The sequence below is a fragment of the Fonsecaea multimorphosa genome, assembly GCF_000836435.1.
Source record: "Fonsecaea multimorphosa CBS 102226 unplaced genomic scaffold supercont1.7, whole genome shotgun sequence".
NCBI classification, from domain to species: Eukaryota; Fungi; Ascomycota; class Eurotiomycetes; order Chaetothyriales; family Herpotrichiellaceae; genus Fonsecaea; species Fonsecaea multimorphosa.
This window is the reverse complement of record NW_015971641.1, coordinates 283,304-300,866: the sequence shown is the minus strand read 5'-3', so window position 1 is coordinate 300,866 and position 17,563 is coordinate 283,304. Positions and strand designations below refer to the sequence as shown.

Here is a 17,563-nt window from a genome sequence, read left to right as displayed (position 1 = left end):
CAGAGGTTTGTAAATTTACCGCTTGGGCTGCTGTGGTGACAGCTTCGCAACCCGACCATGACCGAACCAAGTAAGATATAGAAGTTGAGCTCCAACGGCCACTTTTTGTTCCTACAGGCCCTCGGTGCTCACTCAATACCACAATAACTGTACCATCCAGGGTTCACACCTTAGCCCGAATATTTAAAAACTTGGTATCTCTGGCGGTTGGAACTTATACGAGAGGCCCACCTCGCCAACGTACTTGTACAGGATGTGCTCGAGAAAGCCGCCGAGACCAAGAGTGTGCGGACCGCCCTTGAGCTCCACCACCTTGACCGCGCCGCGGATGTGATGTCTGGACATCTCAAGATTACCGAGCAGGAACTATCGTCTTATCAGCGAACCCTTATCTCAAAGAAAGAAAAGAAACAACCACTTGAAGGGCATCCAGGCCTCACCTCGTCGGCAGCCAGGATTATGATCTTGGCAAACGTGGAATCGTCCATGGCCGTCAATGTCCCCGCAGAGATTGCCCGCCTCAGCGCCTGGATACAATCGATTTTGTACTGCAAAGACAGGCGCAGAAAATTCTGGCGTTGCTGGTGGATTTTGGAGAGATGGCGGCTCGCGGCCAAGAAGATACCCTTGGTGCTGCCCGGGTCGGAAAGGACGAGTTGAACCCAGTCCCGACTTCTTTCTTCGGAGTATCTTGCGTGCTCGCGGAGTGTGATGCATAGGCTTGACATGAAGGGAATCACCACGGTCACATCTGTCACTGGTCAGTCAGGTTTACCCGCCCCCTCAATATCATATGGGAATGAAATCTCGGACGACCACAGTCGTCCTGGAGTCTTTTGGAGGCTTGTAGTTCCACCTACAGTGATACAAGAGGAAGTGCTCGATGGGGTTGAAGGGGCTGGCAAAGCTCGAGAAAGGGTCTCCTCGGCCCCCCGAATCCAGCAGACCTATCAGGGGCGGACTAGGCATGGAGGTCTCTTCTTCCAGGCTGAAGACATCGCCATCGGGCGCTGCGGCCACGTTCTTCATGGGTTCCGCCGGAGCACTGTCTCTGGTTCCCCAGTCTTCTACAATCCCTTGGGCAGCTTTCCGTGCTTGGTACTCCAGAATCCGAAGCCGTCTTTCCCTGGCATGCGCTGTGCGGGCAGCATGCGAGTGAGCCCTCCGCTGGGTGTCGGCCACATCGCCGCCGTCTCCATGCGTCCAGCTGATGAACTGTAGCTTTCCTGGTCGCTTCGGCATGTTTTGCAGTACTGATTCCTGGCCAGAAGTGCCGTGCACACCCAAGACTCGAACCGTGACGCTATTGAGGAAAAGCTTTTTCAAGTACTTGATCTAGACAATATATGAATGAAGACCTCCATGTCAGCATTTATTTATCATTATTGCGCGCACAGCTCATTTCATGCTGCTATGGAGCGGTCGGTTCATTCCGTTGCGACAAGATTACTCATCTGCACAAATTGTGATTTGCGATCCGCGGGGATTCGGACAATGAGATTAACTTTTAATTTTCCGGAAAAGCTCTTGAGGAGATCCAGATCGAGTGACCAAATAGTGCAGTTATCATACGCCAACAACATCATCCCAGCAAGACAACAAGCGAGGCTGAACTTCAGTCCCTTTGCATGTCGCGTTGACACGGATTCGTCCCCTCCCACAGGATGGCCCGGGCGATTGAAAGCGTGAAGAGCGGCATATCGGCTATCGCATTGTTAGAAACGGTGCTATGATCACGACGGGTCGCGAGGTTCCCTGCGCCGTTTACCTCGATGACCTGTGTCGAGATTGTTGACGTCTACGTCTAAACAGTGGTGGGATCTTAACAACAAGACGATCTCAGGGTCTATGGGGTGTTTACACATCTGCCTACACAGGTAGCTAGGCAGACATCGAAACGAGGCTCAAGCAGCGATGCTTACGCACCCGTTCAACTTCCGGCCCCCATATTATATTTGAGCCACTAGCCAAGCTGCAGCGGTGAGGTGAACCTTTGGTTAAAGTCTGCCACATATGCAGGCTCTGTCCGTGAGGAATATTGCGACCACAGAAAGATCCATTGATAAACGAAACTGCATTCGCTACGATGGAGTCGCCGAAGCTCGTCCCCATCAGAGCTGTTCCAGGCTTGTTCATCTCCGAGTATGTAACTATATGTTCCGCGCCTTGAAGACTTGCAACATGCACTGAACCTTCATTCTCTTCTAACTAGTCGCTTTGGCGCCTATTCAGCACACAACCTCAAAGGGCACAACATCGCTCGCGTTCTGTCAGTGTTGCAGCCCCACAAGACATGGCGGCCTCGGAACCGTCTTGACGCTGGTGCGCCTGTTGAAGCAGACGAAGGCCCAGACGTCGCCGTCGCCAGTCCCGAAGTCAAGACCGTCGATATCGATGACGATCCCTTTGTCGATATCCTCCAGTATCTGGAGGAGGCCTGTGACTGGATTGAAGCGGGCTTGAATCAAGGTCAAGACCAAGAAGGACATGTTGCAGGAAATTCGCTTCAGCCAGGCGTTCTCGTCCACTGTAAGCAGGGCATCTCCCGTTCAGGAGCGTTTGTTGTGGCATTTTGTAAGTCCGGGTCACTAATGCTGTCCTGCTCCCGAGACTTTCATTTGGTCTAGTCTTCTTTGTTTCGACAAATGAGGAATGCCATGCTGACTTTGGAGATCTGTCGTGAAAGTGATGCGGAAGTTCAAGCTATCGTACTCGGCTGCTCTGACGCTGGCAAGAGAGTCACGCCCAGAAATCTGTCCGAATAGCGGGTTTGAAAAGCAGCTTCGCGTCTGGGAGTTCTGTCAGTACAACGTCTACCTCGTCGATGATGATGATGATGAGGAGCAAGAGGTAACACAGAGGCCTCGTCGACGTGAGAAGCCGTCATACAAGGCCTGGATAGCCGAGCGGGATAACATGCTGAAAAGAGGAGAGGAGGATGTCAATAGAGCTAGGCTTTCGAGTCTGGCGAGCATGGCTGCGAGATTCGGGAGACGGAGGCAAGAGGACGTTGCGGACGACCAAGCAAAAAATCCAACTGAAGACGATGGGGAGAGGAGTGCAGAGCAGAAGAAGCGGCAGGAAAACTGGGAAAGGGTTCGGAAGATGGAACAGGATTGGAATGAGAGGTTGATTCGAGGTCACACCTATGCTGGAGGTGGCGACGCTCAGGATCCGAAGGAGTGACTTAGGTAATTTCAATCTCCAGCACGAGCTCGACATTGGCAGCCTTTAGCAATGTAGCTTCAGAGGTCCCAGCTTGCAACGTGTATCGAGCGATGCTGTAACGCAAGGGCTAGAGTTTCGGTCCTTGCCGCCGCCTGCATGGCCAACACTTCTCAGGGATGTTGCGTCGATACTGGCCCCAGGCGCATCGCCATCTTTCCTTCGGTGGTCTTCTGCAATGATGTTCCGTAGTATCACTGTGGCCACAGGTATAAAAGTTGATCCAAACATGGCACATCTTGGTCCAGTAGATGTGTGTATGTGGATTCTCGGACTGAGATCACGACGGGTTAGGATTGGCAGCCGGCTTTCTCGGTTCGAATTCGTCGTCTGAATAGCGGTTGCTGTGTCGGAATGGTCGACGAAAGTCTTCCGGTCTGTGGTTTTTGAATGCGTTGTGGTGCTGCTGTTGGTATATTTGTTGCACATTTAATTCGAGTTCTGCTTCTTTCTGAGTCCGGAGCTCGAGAAGGGAGAGCAACTGAAGGACAGATATTTATACCGGTACATGATGATGATATTGCCACAGCAAACACTCAGGGATCCAAGCATGCATCAGAAAGATGTGACAGAAACAAGTCACTGAGAGGGTGAGTGATGTGCCAGGTCAAACTGCCTTCTCTTCACCGTGAATCAACTCAAGTTATCCACTTCCTGAATACTGGCCACACTTCACCAGCATACCACTTCCTTATACAACTAGAGATGGCCCCTTAACCCCAGAGCATATTTGACCGGAATGGCTGTAGATTGCTTTCTTGCGGCCGGAAACGAGAAACAGGCAGGAGTGAACTTGTGTAGCTGGCGAGCGACGCCGTCACCTGGTCCAAACAAAGACAATCACAGCAGGACATACGATGCTTCCTGAGCATCGGTAGGATGAAGAAACAGTGCGCATGCTGTCGTCAGCCGATAAGTTCCTAAGCCGCAGTCTTTTGGCTGAAGCCAACGGGTCTTCTTCGACAGCGTCGTGGGCTGACTGTTGTTTCGATTTGGGTTGGTTTGGATTCCTCATAACACGACGAAGCCATATTGGAGAGTTATTGTTTTGCGAACGCTTTGGGTACCTTGACCAGAGCACAATCCGAATACGGACGAGCTTCTCATGAAATTCTGCTGAACAGCGCAGCGAGTTCCTCAACGACTGACGTCCATGTGTACACTGCATTGATATCTTCCGATTCTATATCGTTGAATTCCGAAATTTCGACGCCTCTCAAGTTCCGCACGAAACGACTGAACTTAACCTTGTATAAACGGCGCGAAGTGTAAGTCCTCCAGTACGAGGCTAGACAGGGTCTTCTGGCAATGAAAACTGTCGTCAAGTAGTTCGCCGTAATAGTTGCTGAACACCAGGTAAATCAGAATAGTTTGTGCTCCAGAGACAACGACTCTCAAGCGTTCAATAGCCGGATGTCAAACATTCAGCAGTGTCGACTTTGGTATTTTGCACCATTCCTTTCTTCAACAATCTCCAAAGTCTCCTCAAATGTGTCGTGCAGAGCATCGGCAAACGGATGGGTGTGTTCTGTTTACCATGTTCCATTTCCTCCGCAACCCCGCGTTGACGTCGATGAAGCCTTCAAGGATGCGTGGAGACGTCGATCCTCTCCACAGGCATTGGTTTGGCGAATTGGAGATTTTGACTCGAACAGTGTTGTTGCACCAAACTGCCTTTTTAGCCGTGCGAGCTTCACCAATTCCACTGAGAGACTTCTCCATTCACGTCACCCTCGCTGTATCCAATACCACTTCAAGCCCCCTCGGTCCAAATGCCGGCGAAGCAGCGATGATCGGGGTCATTCGCACGGAATATGCAGGAGGAGTCCGAGAGAAGCGGGATCGAAACATGGCAGATTGAGACTGTCGAGTGTATAGACCACGAGGAGAACAAAAAGTAAAAAGGGAATTTCTCTCTCGCTGCGCTTCAAATCCCCTTATCCCGCTTCACCATGAAGTCGCTTGTTCTGTTCGTTTTCAATGCCCTGGCAGCCGTGGCTGGCGCAGCATGTATCTCCAGCCAGAGCCTTTCAGTCACAGCTAGCACCGGTATATTCACCGGTCTCCTCAACCCTACTTACCCAAGTGTTCGCGAATTTCGAAATGTTCCGTATGCTCTTTCTCCAACAGGTGAACGTCGTTGGCTGCCTCCTCAGAAGCTCCCGGCATCAAACAAGAATTATGATGCCACTCAGTACCCTCTTTCCTGCCCACAATTTGTGACCAAGGTGAAGTCCGTCTGGAGCGAACAGATTCCGGAATGGTTGATCTTTGACGGCGGCGAAAGCACCAGTGCGGGTCTGTATGCGTACGGCACCTCTGAAGATTGCCTTAGCCTCGCCATTTGGACGCCGGCAAACGCCACCGCGGCTTCGAAGCTGCCGGTGATTATGTTCATGACAGGAGGTACGTGCCACCGCTGACAGACACTTTCACCGTCCTCTAAGTGGCTATCCAGGTGGCATGGTAACGGGCGGCGTCAACATACCGATCCAAATACCAGCTGAATGGGTAGCTCGAAGCCAGAGCCACATTGTGGTAACGATCAACTACCGGGTCAACATCATGGGCTTTCCCAACGCGGCAGGATTGGCCACGCAGAACTTGGGGCTTCGAGATCAAAGAGCAGCCCTTGAATGGATCCAGACCAATATTGCCAGCTTTGGCGGCGACCCGACTGCCACAACGCTATGGGGCCAGTCAGCTGGTTCTCGTTCGACAGACTATTACAACTTTGCTTACTATAAGGATCCCATAGCACGCGGCTTTTTCATGCAGTCCGGAACAGCACTATCAAGCACTGCCAACTCAGATGTCCATGGCACCAACTTCACGTTTGTAGCGCGAAATCTCGGTTGTGATTTTCCAAACAACAAGACTGCTGAGTTGGAATGTATGCGGAGAGTCCCTGTCAGCCAGATCGAGAACTTCGTCGGTCAGTATCAAGACAATTCGAGCACAACAAACACTCATCAGGCCCCGATTGCTTTCACGCCAATTGCGGACGAGGACGTCGTCTTTAGCAATTATACGGCGCGATATCGAGCCGGTCAGGTTGCAAGAGTGCCAGCGATCATTTCCAACACCGCCAATGAATATGCATCCCTGGCTCCGTATCCATTGAATAACCTCACCGCAGGTCCAAACCCGCAAGCAGTGCTGGCAGGGACCCTCAACACCGTATGTGGCATTTCTAATTCGAGTCTATATCGGAACGACTTGAACATCTCCACGTTTCGGTATGTCTATGGCGGCAACTTCTCCAACATCAACCCGCTGTGGTGGATGGGCGCGTATCACGCATCAGATCTGGCAATGATGTTTGGAACTTATGGCATTAGGCCTGGGGCGGTGTCAAGGTTGGAAACCGAGACAAGTGCTGCCATGCAAGACTATGTCCTCGCATTCGTCAAGGATCCGACCAATGGACCAAGGAGTGTCAACTGGACTGCATATGATCACCGCAATAATGGTGGTCAGATGATCTTGTTTGGAGCTGATGGAAAAGCTGTTCAACAAGTAAATGGTACCATGGTCGAGGGAGTGTGTTATGGTGAGGGTATGTACGATAGCACGCCGTGACTTTGATGTATAGTTGAAAGGTCAATGGACGCAACGCTGGCGACGATGCATAACTTAGTAAGTAGAGCACGTTTGGTTAATACATCGCATGCTCCGGGACTGAGAACCATAAAGATCCGGAGGTGGCACTTCGGCTGATGGCAACGTGTTTCAGCGGGGACTTTCGCTTGGAGGAATTCGTCGTGGACTCGTAGCGCTCGTCCGCAGGCGGCCGAGGCGAGACGCAGAGGCGGAAGCTGAGAGGCGCAGTCCAGCATCTGCGCTGATTGTCTGATTGTTCCAGATCTTCCTTCCTCACCAGCGCACCTCCACCCTTTGTTTCTCGCCAGCAGATTGCGATCCTGTCCCGTCGACCCGGTCATTATCACGGCAAGATCTTCTCCTAGATGCATCGACGATAGTGCGACAGTGAGTGGCGTCCCTCGGGACATCACTCTTATCCATCGACCGCTATGGGTGACAAAGGCCAGTACGCTCACCTGCCCATCCCTACCTACGAGGAGGCCACCTCGTCCCGTCCTGCTTCCTCCCAATCTAGACTCGGCCCAGAAGAAATCAGTGATGATGCTGAGAGGCAAGGCCTTTTGGGATCCTCTCGAAATTATCGCCCTCCCACTGTCGAGTCTGCGCGGCCGAGTCTTGATTCCCTGGATGGTATCGAGCAAGATGGCGAAGATGAAGTGCGCAGAGAGATGCAGCAGATGGACGTGGAAGACCCTCAAAGCGACTCCTCCTCCCACCGCTCCCTCCTTCGATATCGTCTATCCAAGAGTATCTCCAACCTGACCAACTCGTTCTCCTCCCTCACCCTCCCTTCCTTTCGCCAATACCTCTCTAACATCTCATGGCCGCGAATAAACTATCAACAATTCGATGCGAATCGTGTCGTTATCATCGGGCGACTGTTTGGTGTTTTCTTGATCATGGGTGTTCTCTATGTACTTATAGCGTCGGACGTTCTGTCATTTACCAAGAGTCGCATGGGGATGGGCCAGATATACGACCCCGAGTCTATCAGAATATTTGTACAGAACCATATGAACGATCATGGACACATGCAGAAATATCTGCAGCACATAACGGATTTCCCTCATATCGCCGGGACTGAAGGCAACTATGTGCTGGGAGAATGGGTAGCCGAGCTTTTCAAAGCAGGCGAGTTGGAAGACGTGGAAATGGAGAGATACGACGTCTACCTGAATTATCCACGAAAGGATGGGAGAAGAGTGGCGATTGTCGAGCCAGAAAATATGAAATGGGAGGCGAAAATCGAAGAAGATCAAGAGAAGTCTTTGGTGTTTCATGGCCACTCAAAGTCGGGCGATGTGACTGGTCCCCTGATATATGCAAACTTCGGGTCGAGGGAGGACTTCAAGACTCTCGAAGATAACAACATCTCTGTCAAGGGCGCCGTTGTCCTTGTTCGCTATTATGGCTCCCAGGGAGACCGAGCGTTGAAAGTCAAAGCGGCAGAACTTGCCGGTGCTGCGGGATGTATCATCTACTCGGATCCCGCGCAAGATGGCTTTGTTCAGGGACCAACCTTTCCAGATGGACGTTTTATGCCGCAAGACGCTGTACAGAGAGGTGCGGTTAGCCTCATGTCCTGGGTTGTTGGAGATGTTCTCACGCCGGGATGGGCTTCAACGCCAGAGAACAAGAAACACCTCAAACCGGAGGACTGTGCCGGCCTCAACAAGATCCCTTCCATCCCCATCTCCTGGGAGGATGCGAAGCATCTACTCGAGTCGCTTAAAGGGCACGGTAACCAGATGAAGGACAACTGGCAGGGAGTTCCTGACTTTGAATACTGGACGGGCAATCAGGACTCTCCGAAAGTCAACCTCAAGAATCTTCAAGATGAAGAGCAAACGCAGCCTATCTACAATGTGCTTGGCAAGATTACAGGCTGGGAGCAGCCCGAGAAGAAGATCGTAGTGGGCAACCATCGCGACGCATGGTGCACCGGCGCCGCCGATCCCGGCAGCGGCACAGCCGTAATGCTCGAAGTCGTGCGCATCTTTGGTGAACTGAGGCGACTAGGTTGGCGGCCACTGCGTACAATCGAATTCGCTAGCTGGGATGGGGAGGAGTACAACCTGATCGGCAGCACCGAGTACGTCGAAAACCGGGAAGATCAGTTGCGCGAGGATGGAATTGCCTACCTCAATGTCGACGTTGGGGTGACCGGTGCCGATTTCCATGCCGCTGCCTCTCCTCTTTATGAACGACCCTTACTGCATGTAATCAACCGTGTCGGTGATCCCTCTACAGGCAGATCCATCCGCGAACTCTGGGACGCAGACAGCCGGAGGATCGAAGGCCTCGGCGCAGGAAGCGATTTCGTCGCCTTCCAAGACATTGTCGGCACCTCGTCGATTGATATGTTCTTCAAAGGTGCCAGATTCCCCTACCATTCCTGCTACGATAATTTCGAGTGGATGGCCAAGTTCGGTGATCCAGACTGGACATATCACAAGGCCATGGGAGAGATCTGGGCGCTCCTCATCCTGGAGCTGGCTGACAGGCCGGTCCTTCCCTTCGACATCAGCGCCTACGCCAGGGCTATTGTGAGATATATCGATGACCTTAACACGTATGGAAAATCTGCGCCCACAGCATCCGATGCAAATACTCTTGATATCTCCCCCTTGCGGAAGGCCTCGGACATCCTCGCCCAGGAGGCGCTGCGCTTCCACACCTTCGACGCAACCTGGCGTGACTTCATCTTCAGCGCCGGCGGCTTCGAATCCACAGCCATGGGCGAGGCTCGCTTGGACCACAACAATCGCCTCACACATTTCGAGACGGATCTTCTCGACCTCACGGAAGGCGGCGGACTGGTCAACCGAACACAGTTCAAACATGTCATATTTGCCCCGCAGATGTGGAGTGGCTACGACGATGCGACGTTCCCCAGTGTGAGAGACGCCATTGATGCCGGGAACTGGGAGGTGGCGCAAGCCGAGGTCGAGAAAGTGGCGGGCATACTGGAACAGGCCGCTGGCAAGCTGAACTCATGAGGCATGTAAAGGGACGTTTAAAGAGCAGGGAAGGAGGACTAAGTCGCTTTGATCTTGAAGGATGAGGTAAGTAGGCAGGCAGGCTGGCTAGCAGGGAAGCACTGGGCAAAAAGTTGCCTGGTGGATTTTTCTTTTCCTCTGTCTCTACCTTTTCGAGCAGGAGGACTACCAGCGGGATAGGTTCATGTTTGCTACTGTACTACAGTCCCCGTTCTCGGTGCCTTTATCGAGGAAGCAAGCAGGACAAAAGACAGCAACGGCGTACTTATTGGGATTTTCTCCTATTGATATTATGTATCTACAGGCTTGCCGTTCGATTGAATATATACTTCTTGATCTCTGTCGAGGTCCTTTTTTGCGCACCATCTTTCCCCCCATCCTGCCGAGATCCTCAGACCTCCTTCTTGAAAGTCTTCGCCAAAGCCCAAAAGTTGTCCATCTTGGCTCTGCTCAACACATCCTTGGCCTGGGCGTCGGTCTCGCACACCCGGGCGCCCAACCACCTCTTGAAATTCCGCTGCTTTTCCTCGCCCTTGAAGATCAACTCGCACTTATTCAGGCTCAGATCCTTGAGTTCGCCGTTCTCGTCCTCGGCCTCGAGCCATTTGGCGAGGGCCTCGCGGTTCCCCTGTGCCACGGAACGGGGCGCTTCCATCTCGGTCCAGCGGATGCGGTTTTGCATCAGCTTTTCGTAGTTCCGGATGCTGTGCTCGCCGCCTTCGACCACCACGAGGTTCATCTTCGGGTGCATGATGACCACGCCTGTGAGGGCGTTCTGGTCCGCGTTGACCGAGACCTGGTACCGGTGTTTGCCGTTTGCGAGGGAGTCGATCTTCCAGACGCGCATGTGGATCCCGCGGTTGGCGTCTTCGGCTTGCTGCTTTGCGAGCTTTTCGGCGCGTTGTTCCTTGGTGAGTTTGCGGGCCAGGTTGGCTTCTTCGGCCTTTTGCGCCCGTTCAGCAATCTCCCTGTTCACCCGGGCTTCGACGGCCGTGGGGTCTTTGACGGCTTCCTCGCCGAGGACGCGCATCAAGTTGCTCTTTTTCACCTTTGGTGGAGGAGGCGGGACGAGACCAAGTCGGATCTTGGCTTGTTCTTCCTTGAGATCGGCCATGCGTCGCTGGCGGCGGAGTTTGGCTTGTTCCTTCGAGGTGAGATACATGGGTTTGGGCGGAGGGTTGTTCTTCTTCTGTGGTGGCTCGATGAGCACTGGGTGTTGTATGTAGACCGTGATGATGCTATCCGGTGTATCGATCTTCAGGTTTGCAGGGTCGGAGATGGCATCGTAAGATTTGCCGTTCACGAGGCCTTCGTCCCACCATTCTAGGTCAGGGGGCGGAGGGACGAGGAATGCCTTGTCGGTATCGAGATCTTCTTCCAATCCGGCTTGCCTTGCGCGCTCCGCGATTTTCTTCTTCATAGCTTCCAACTGCGCTTGACGTCGGAGTGCTGCCGCTTGTTGGATATATTTGCCCTTCTGGTTGAAGACTAACTGTCGAGAATGCCGAGCTTTAGGCACCACATTTCGGGAACCCAGACTCGCATCAAAGTATGGGTTATCCTTGAGTTCTTCCAACGAAGGGCCCGAGAGATCCAACTGTGCCTTTTGCTGCACTGGAGCGGGTGACTCTGTTCTTCGATTTCCCATGGCAGATGGGAACTTCGGCTGCGGTGTTCGCCCCTTGCTTCTCTGCGCGTCTTGCTGCGCATCAGCCAGCAAATCAGGGTGTATACCAATGTTCAGCCCTCCTCGTGCTTTCGACATGTCATCATTGTAGGCTGGCGCAGTGAAGTTTGTCGATGGCTTTTGCTGAGTCTGTGCTGCCGCTCGGCCGGTCGCTGCTGCCACACGAGCCCTCATCTGAGCAATCCTGTCGGCTGTACTCAGATTTGGGGTCGGCGATGCACTCGCTGTCATTGCAGGTGATGCGATCGATCCGCCGCTCTTCATGGCTGCCAATTTCGCTTTCAACTCGGCCGCCTTGGCTGCAGCCGCAGCCTTAGCACGAGCTACTATCGCATCGGCGTCTGGCTTTGTCCCCATTTGCGCAGAGGCGGCGGCGGTAGCCGGAGTGGTGGGACGAGGAGAGCCATTGTTGGATCTGGCCCGTTTCTGGCTCTCGAGTTCATCGTCTTCCGGGTGAAGCCTTTTCAGCATATTGCTCGCTCTGTCTGCCATTTGTGAAGGTTGAAAGAGGAGGACTCACTAGGAGCAAGAGTGTGACTGCTCTTGCACGTGCTGCGAGCTCGCGTGAGGTGAGAGGCGGTGCGGCAAAGGGGAGCTGGCTAAAATAATGTTTGCAGAGCAGTTCAAACAGTCCAAGATGCCTGCGCGAATGCGGAGAAAATCGTGACCACGCCAAGCCCAGCACGGGGTGGATAAGGGACGCTAAGTTAGTTTAGGAAAAGGGGTGCTGCCGCTTTCACGCTGTGGGCCACCTCAGCCTTGCGAGACACCGACATTTCTAACCTCAATTCGACGCAGGCCACACATTTAATGGCATTCATCCGTCCATTTTTGATTGCATTTCTGCTTGTATTAACCCTGATCTCATCTATTTACTCTCTCGATCCAGACATTGCAGACAAGAACAGTTTCGCCCATTACTACGTCGTATATCCCCGGTGCACTCTTGAATGTCGCATCATTCGTTCAAAGGCCTTTTCATTGTGTGCGTGGCTATTGTCTACTGCCAAGCTTCAGACCAAGTCTCTTTAGGTGCGATACTGTTGATTCGGATTCTTCCCAGATTTCCTACCCGTGTGTGTGCAGGTGGGCCCCTTTGAAATGTAAGATTGCAATGTTTAGAATGTACTAGAGATCGAAGTAAGCCCCCCAGAGCGACGGACGACCTTGGAGATTACATGCACTTATTGTAATGGACCGCACCAAAGGACAAACATATAATTTGCTCGGTCACCTCTTGGTGAATCACCTTGAGATAGGATTACTTACTTTATTGCCGAGGCAAGGAGGACAATGCTTCCACCAGTTGCTTGCTGTGGCATATGCCAAATTGCTGAATGCTAGTGCAACTGTATTCGTCCTAGATTGATCCATTTGTTAAGATTTCATTCGTACTACTATGTGCTCAGGAACCCATTCTCGTTCTACGTACTAGGAAAACCAAAGTCCCAAAGAAAATCTCCGCAAAGCAAAAGAGAAAAGGGACGAGGCGAGATGCTACCCAGGTACCGTACTCAGCCGCGAATCTTGACCTCTTCTAATCTCGTTTCCGGTTCCAGATATAAGCATCCCGCCGTTTGATAGAGTCTCGACTAAGCTGTCTCGGGTTGTGGCTGCGGCTCAGGCTGTCTGCAACGGAATCTTCACCAAGTTTCAACATCTTCATCCACATCCAGTCAGTTCAGTGATGCTTCCCCTGTTCCTAGTCTCTTCCTAGTCTCTTATGATAAAGTCCACACTGCGCCTGCATCTGACGAGCATAAAAATCTCATTCGTCCTGACTTTCGCTTGGCGATCGATGCTCGAAATCCGACAATGATTTCGAAGTGCTAGTGCGTTTTACCTCTTGACCCTCTCGTTTCCTTCGGATAGCCCCAATAGCGTCTCTACGGTAGCCGAACATAGCCAAAAGGTGGGTACCGACGTTCTGCTCCTGCTTGTTTTCCAACTTGATCTTTCGTTCGCTAGTGACCTGATGGGCTCTTTCTCTCTTAGGATCGGCTATGCTTCTCGATCGATGCTGGAGTGGCTTTCTCCTGGGTGTCCCTGTTTGCTGACCCTGCCCGAGTCTCGACTCCCTCTTGTCGAGCTCCAGCCTTCTCGCGTTCAGCTCTAGCTCCCTCTTTTCGAGCCCCCGCTCTCTTTCTTCCAGCTCGAGCTCCTTTTCTTGGAGCTTTAGATTGTGGTCCTGCGCCCTAGCGGACCGCTCCTCACTTACAGATCTAGGTGTCTGAGCGCCACCGTGAACCTGCTCCTGGAGAGAGGCGACAAGGTCGTGGTACCATTGATGATGCTCTTTGGCCAGTTGCTGAATGCTGACTTCGAGACTGTGGCCATCTCTTGCGCGTCGTTTGGCTTGTGCCGCGACGGCTGCCATGTCGTTCCTGAGGTTGTCGATACTTTTTTCATCCTCGTCTTGCTCCGCCTCGTCCAAGTGTGCTCGCAGTTCAGCAAATTCCAGTTCAAACTTGCTCTTGGCGGCTTGGATCCCATCACAGACGACTCTGCCAGCATCAGTGTCATCTAATGTTCTTCCCTCATCCACTAACTGGCGCTGAATGGCGAGAGTGACGTACGAATTGGCACTCTTCGTCAGTGTGTGAATGATATTTAAAGCCGATGACTGCTGACCGTTATGCTTCATTACCATGGCCCCGGATTGAATCATGTCAGCCCAGTAAGTACTTTGTAGCTCTGATAGCCGCTGACGCGCCACGTTTCCTTCACCATTCCTTTCCATTTCCGACCACATGGTGGTTACCAAGACCACATGCTTATAATTCGGCTGACCACACAAACCCTTAAACATTCGTAGATTTTTCACCGCTGAGCCAGGCATTCTAGCATCAGAGATCCTATGCAAGTAGATGAGTCCAACTAGCCGACTGCGGTTGGCAAACGCTGCTAAGAAGTAAGAGATTTCTCTCAAAATTTCAGCATCGGACCGGGTTGTGTCATCAAAGCCAGGCGTATCAACTAAAAACACTGTTCCTCCAAACTCATCTGTGAAGCTGTATACTTTGACGTTCACAGTATCTGCCAATGTATCAGCCTGGACCGCCTGCAGGAGATGTAGTATTACTAGAGTGTAGGCTGTGCGACAGCTCCACGTCTTGGTCGGCGAGGAGAGAGATAATCGAGCTCTTTCCCGACCCGGTAACTCCCATAACAACGATGACCATACTTTCGGCCCTTGAAGACGACATTAGAACCGGTTTAAGCCAATACGAACTCATGAGCCGAGTAGAGCCTACAATGGTGGTAAGTCGCGTCTGCTTTCCGTTCTTCTGATTCCGGTTGATGCAGATCCCAGAGCGTCTAGTACGTCATCGTCCCGAGAGAACGGCGTGTAGGAAGAGACTGGCGAATTCGCGGAGGAGGACGGCCAAGATACCCTGGATCGCCTTCGCGGTGACATGGTGGACTGCTCCTCGTCGTCTATAAAAGCAGATCGCCTCTGGCCAGCACCATCCTGACCTTCAGATGGGGTTCGGTGATATACATGAGGCTTCCTCCTGTGCATGGCTTTGCGCAGATATGGAGATGATGGAATTTTGCTGTAGTCAAAACGAATAAGCAAGGGCTGGGCGGAATTTCGGAGAGGAATGCCCACCTGCATGTTGGGCGGACCTGGGATTCTGTTCCAGGTGGTAAGGCTTAGCTACGTATCACATGACTGATGGGGAATTTCACTCCCCCACGTGCTACAATCCACGGAGGCCACAATCAACAGTTACAGTTTCTTCTTGTGATACCTATTAGAGCCGGGCTCCTAATGCGGCCATTTGATGCCCTTCGTTGGGCATCTTCAAAATACCAATAGCCCACCACCGACTTGACGCAATTAGCTAGAGAGCAGGGCGTATCCTTCTACGGCAAATCGATGTGCGCACAACTTGCCACGTCAAAAAGTCGGGCGTAGGGCCGGAATGGGGCAGTTTGGGGCGGTGATAACCTTCGCCCTTCAAGAATTGATTTACTGAAGGGGAGGGAAGGACAGAGTGTTACACAACATTTGACGAGGGGTTCCCATTGGGCATACTGGTACTTCTGTGGCAGTGTGATGACGTGTCACACATGGTTGGCTCCCTTTGGGTGCCCTTTGCATGCAGTAGAACAAATCGTTGGACTCAATCACGGGTGGCGAATGCAAGACAAAATGATACCGATACCATGAATGACTGGCATGCGCACACATGCTTTGGGTTGGTTTCCCTTCCCCAGTACGCCTTGGCCTTCTCTAAGTATTATTAGGCGAAGATCGAAATGCGGCTGAAAGCTACATCTAGGCTGTGCAATTCGCCTCGTTTCTTTACCCCGGCCTGTGAGGTTGCGGAAGGGGCACGGGACGCAAACAATTCAGGATAAGGCTGGAGATATATGAACCTTGACATCCCCTCTTCTCGGACTCACGGAACTCTTCAATCAATCCTCGCAGAAGTCGGTTCGCCCGTAAACCCATGACTGCCTACGACCCTTTCTTCGCCTCCAAAGAAGCGCTCCAAGAAGTCAACCCGCCGCCATACACCCCCATGGACCCTGAGATGGAAGTGCTTGAAACTGCACCTCCAATTTTCCAGTACGTGTAAAAATAAGACGAAACATAGACAACCTCCGCGAAGATTGAAATCCTTCCACTGACCGCTTTGAAAGAATCCGAGATGTCCGACCCAATGACGCTGTTATTGCTGTCATGGGAATGACTGGTTCGGGAAAAAGCACGTTTATACAGAACTTCTGCCAGACAGCCATAATCGGCGAGGGTCTAAGATCGAGTAAGTCATAAACCACCCTCCATAGTATAGCTCCCATGGAAGGGACAGAGTTTAAATCTCCACAGTGACTGCTAAGGTAGAAGCCCATCCAGCGGCAAAGGACATTGACGGCCGCCGAGTTATCTTCGTCGACACTCCCGGCTTTGACGACACCGACCGATCCGACACAGATATCCTGCGCGAGATAGTCAATTGGCTCAACGTGACGTACGAAAAGGGGATCAAGCTCACAGGCATCGTGTACTTGCACGGGATCCACCTCCCGCGCTTGGGTGGAACTGCCCGGACTAACATCCACCTGTTCAGGAAACTCTGCGGCGATGAGTCTATGTCATCGGTAGCTCTTGCAACCACGCACTGGGGCAGTGTGGAATCAGACAGAATACAGCAACGACAACGCCACAAGGAGCTAATCGAAACTAACGACTTTTGGAAGGAAATGATCGCCAACGGAGCTAAGGACTTCAAGCATGACCAAGGCAGTCTGTCGGCATTGAGAATCGTGCGTTACCTATTGGAACAACGTCCTCCTGGCGGCATGGCCTTGACGGTCCAGGAAGAGATGGCTGGGGGCATGACGCTAGACCAGACGGGAGTAGGCAGGATAATGGAAGAGAAAATAGACGCAATAAGGGTAAACTACGAACGACAGATCAAAGCCCTCAAGAGAGATCTAGACGAGACCAGACAAGAAACTACACGCAATGACGAGCGTGTGAGGGATATAGAGCAAGAATTGAAGAATTTTGAGAAAAGGCTAAAGGCACAGACTGCGGACAAAGAGCGACTGAAAGTGGAAAGTAAGAGGCTCAAAGAAGAGCACGAAAAGGAGCTGCAGAAAGAGGCGGAGAGAGTCCAACGCGTTTTCGAGGAGCGAATGAGCCGCTTGGAATCAGAAAAGACAGCCGAGATTGAAAAGGAGAAGATGAAACGGAAGCGGCTACTGCAGAATATTGAACAGGCAAAAGGATGTGTAGTCATGTGAAGCCCGACCATGATCAAAGTTTTGTTTGCAAGGTATCACCGTCACAAATCGAATCGACGTCATTAGATAAAAGGGGCTTCTCATTCTTCTCCGTAGCTATCTAGGCACGATCCTCGTACGGACTTTTCATGTTGTTTACTGTAACAAGGCCCAGCTAGATCGAAGTTGACAGGCTAGATTGGGTGGGAGATGGAGAGTGCTAGTATCAGGACCGCGCCGACGATGTCGAACAGGTTTTTTGAACCGGCGTGTCGGAGGAAATGGTACTGATCATGGTGAAACCTTG

At 52.1% G+C, this 17,563-nt stretch overlaps 7 protein-coding genes across 7 annotated transcripts; 4 read left to right on the top strand and 3 right to left on the bottom strand.

Annotated features, from left to right (window-relative positions):
* Positions 1–183: 183 nt before the first annotated feature.
* On the bottom strand, positions 184–1,242 carry Z520_04332 (uncharacterized protein; the record flags this gene model as incomplete). The annotated part of the gene is made up of 3 exons (XM_016774840.1): positions 184–366; positions 441–751; positions 861–1,242. The coding sequence occupies 3 exons, from the start codon at positions 1,240–1,242 to the stop codon at positions 184–186; spliced, it is 876 nt and encodes a 291-aa protein (XP_016633820.1).
* Positions 1,243–2,086: 844 nt separating this feature from the next.
* Positions 2,087–3,186, top strand: Z520_04331 (uncharacterized protein; the record flags this gene model as incomplete). The annotated part of the gene is made up of 3 exons (XM_016774839.1): positions 2,087–2,142; positions 2,213–2,574; positions 2,687–3,186. 3 exons carry the CDS (start codon positions 2,087–2,089, stop codon positions 3,184–3,186), a joined length of 918 nt encoding a protein of 305 aa, XP_016633819.1.
* A 1,991-nt stretch (positions 3,187–5,177) lies between these two features.
* Z520_04330 (uncharacterized protein) lies at positions 5,178–6,807 on the top strand (the record flags this gene model as incomplete). Its single annotated transcript, XM_016774838.1, has 2 exons — positions 5,178–5,631; positions 5,684–6,807. The coding sequence occupies 2 exons, from the start codon at positions 5,178–5,180 to the stop codon at positions 6,805–6,807; spliced, it is 1,578 nt and encodes a 525-aa protein (XP_016633818.1).
* A 452-nt stretch (positions 6,808–7,259) lies between these two features.
* On the top strand, positions 7,260–9,830 carry Z520_04329 (uncharacterized protein; the record flags this gene model as incomplete). Its single annotated transcript, XM_016774837.1, has 1 exon — positions 7,260–9,830. One exon carries the CDS (start codon positions 7,260–7,262, stop codon positions 9,828–9,830), a length of 2,571 nt encoding a protein of 856 aa, XP_016633817.1.
* A 391-nt stretch (positions 9,831–10,221) lies between these two features.
* Positions 10,222–12,009, bottom strand: Z520_04328 (uncharacterized protein; the record flags this gene model as incomplete). The annotated part of the gene is made up of 1 exon (XM_016774836.1): positions 10,222–12,009. The coding sequence occupies one exon, from the start codon at positions 12,007–12,009 to the stop codon at positions 10,222–10,224; it is 1,788 nt and encodes a 595-aa protein (XP_016633816.1).
* Positions 12,010–13,285: 1,276 nt separating this feature from the next.
* Z520_04327 (uncharacterized protein) lies at positions 13,286–14,753 on the bottom strand (the record flags this gene model as incomplete). Its single annotated transcript, XM_016774835.1, has 2 exons — positions 13,286–14,553; positions 14,600–14,753. The coding sequence occupies 2 exons, from the start codon at positions 14,751–14,753 to the stop codon at positions 13,286–13,288; spliced, it is 1,422 nt and encodes a 473-aa protein (XP_016633815.1).
* A 1,224-nt stretch (positions 14,754–15,977) lies between these two features.
* On the top strand, positions 15,978–17,277 carry Z520_04326 (uncharacterized protein; the record flags this gene model as incomplete). The annotated part of the gene is made up of 3 exons (XM_016774834.1): positions 15,978–16,096; positions 16,171–16,292; positions 16,358–17,277. The coding sequence occupies 3 exons, from the start codon at positions 15,978–15,980 to the stop codon at positions 17,275–17,277; spliced, it is 1,161 nt and encodes a 386-aa protein (XP_016633814.1).
* Between the last annotated feature and the right edge of the window lie 286 nt (positions 17,278–17,563).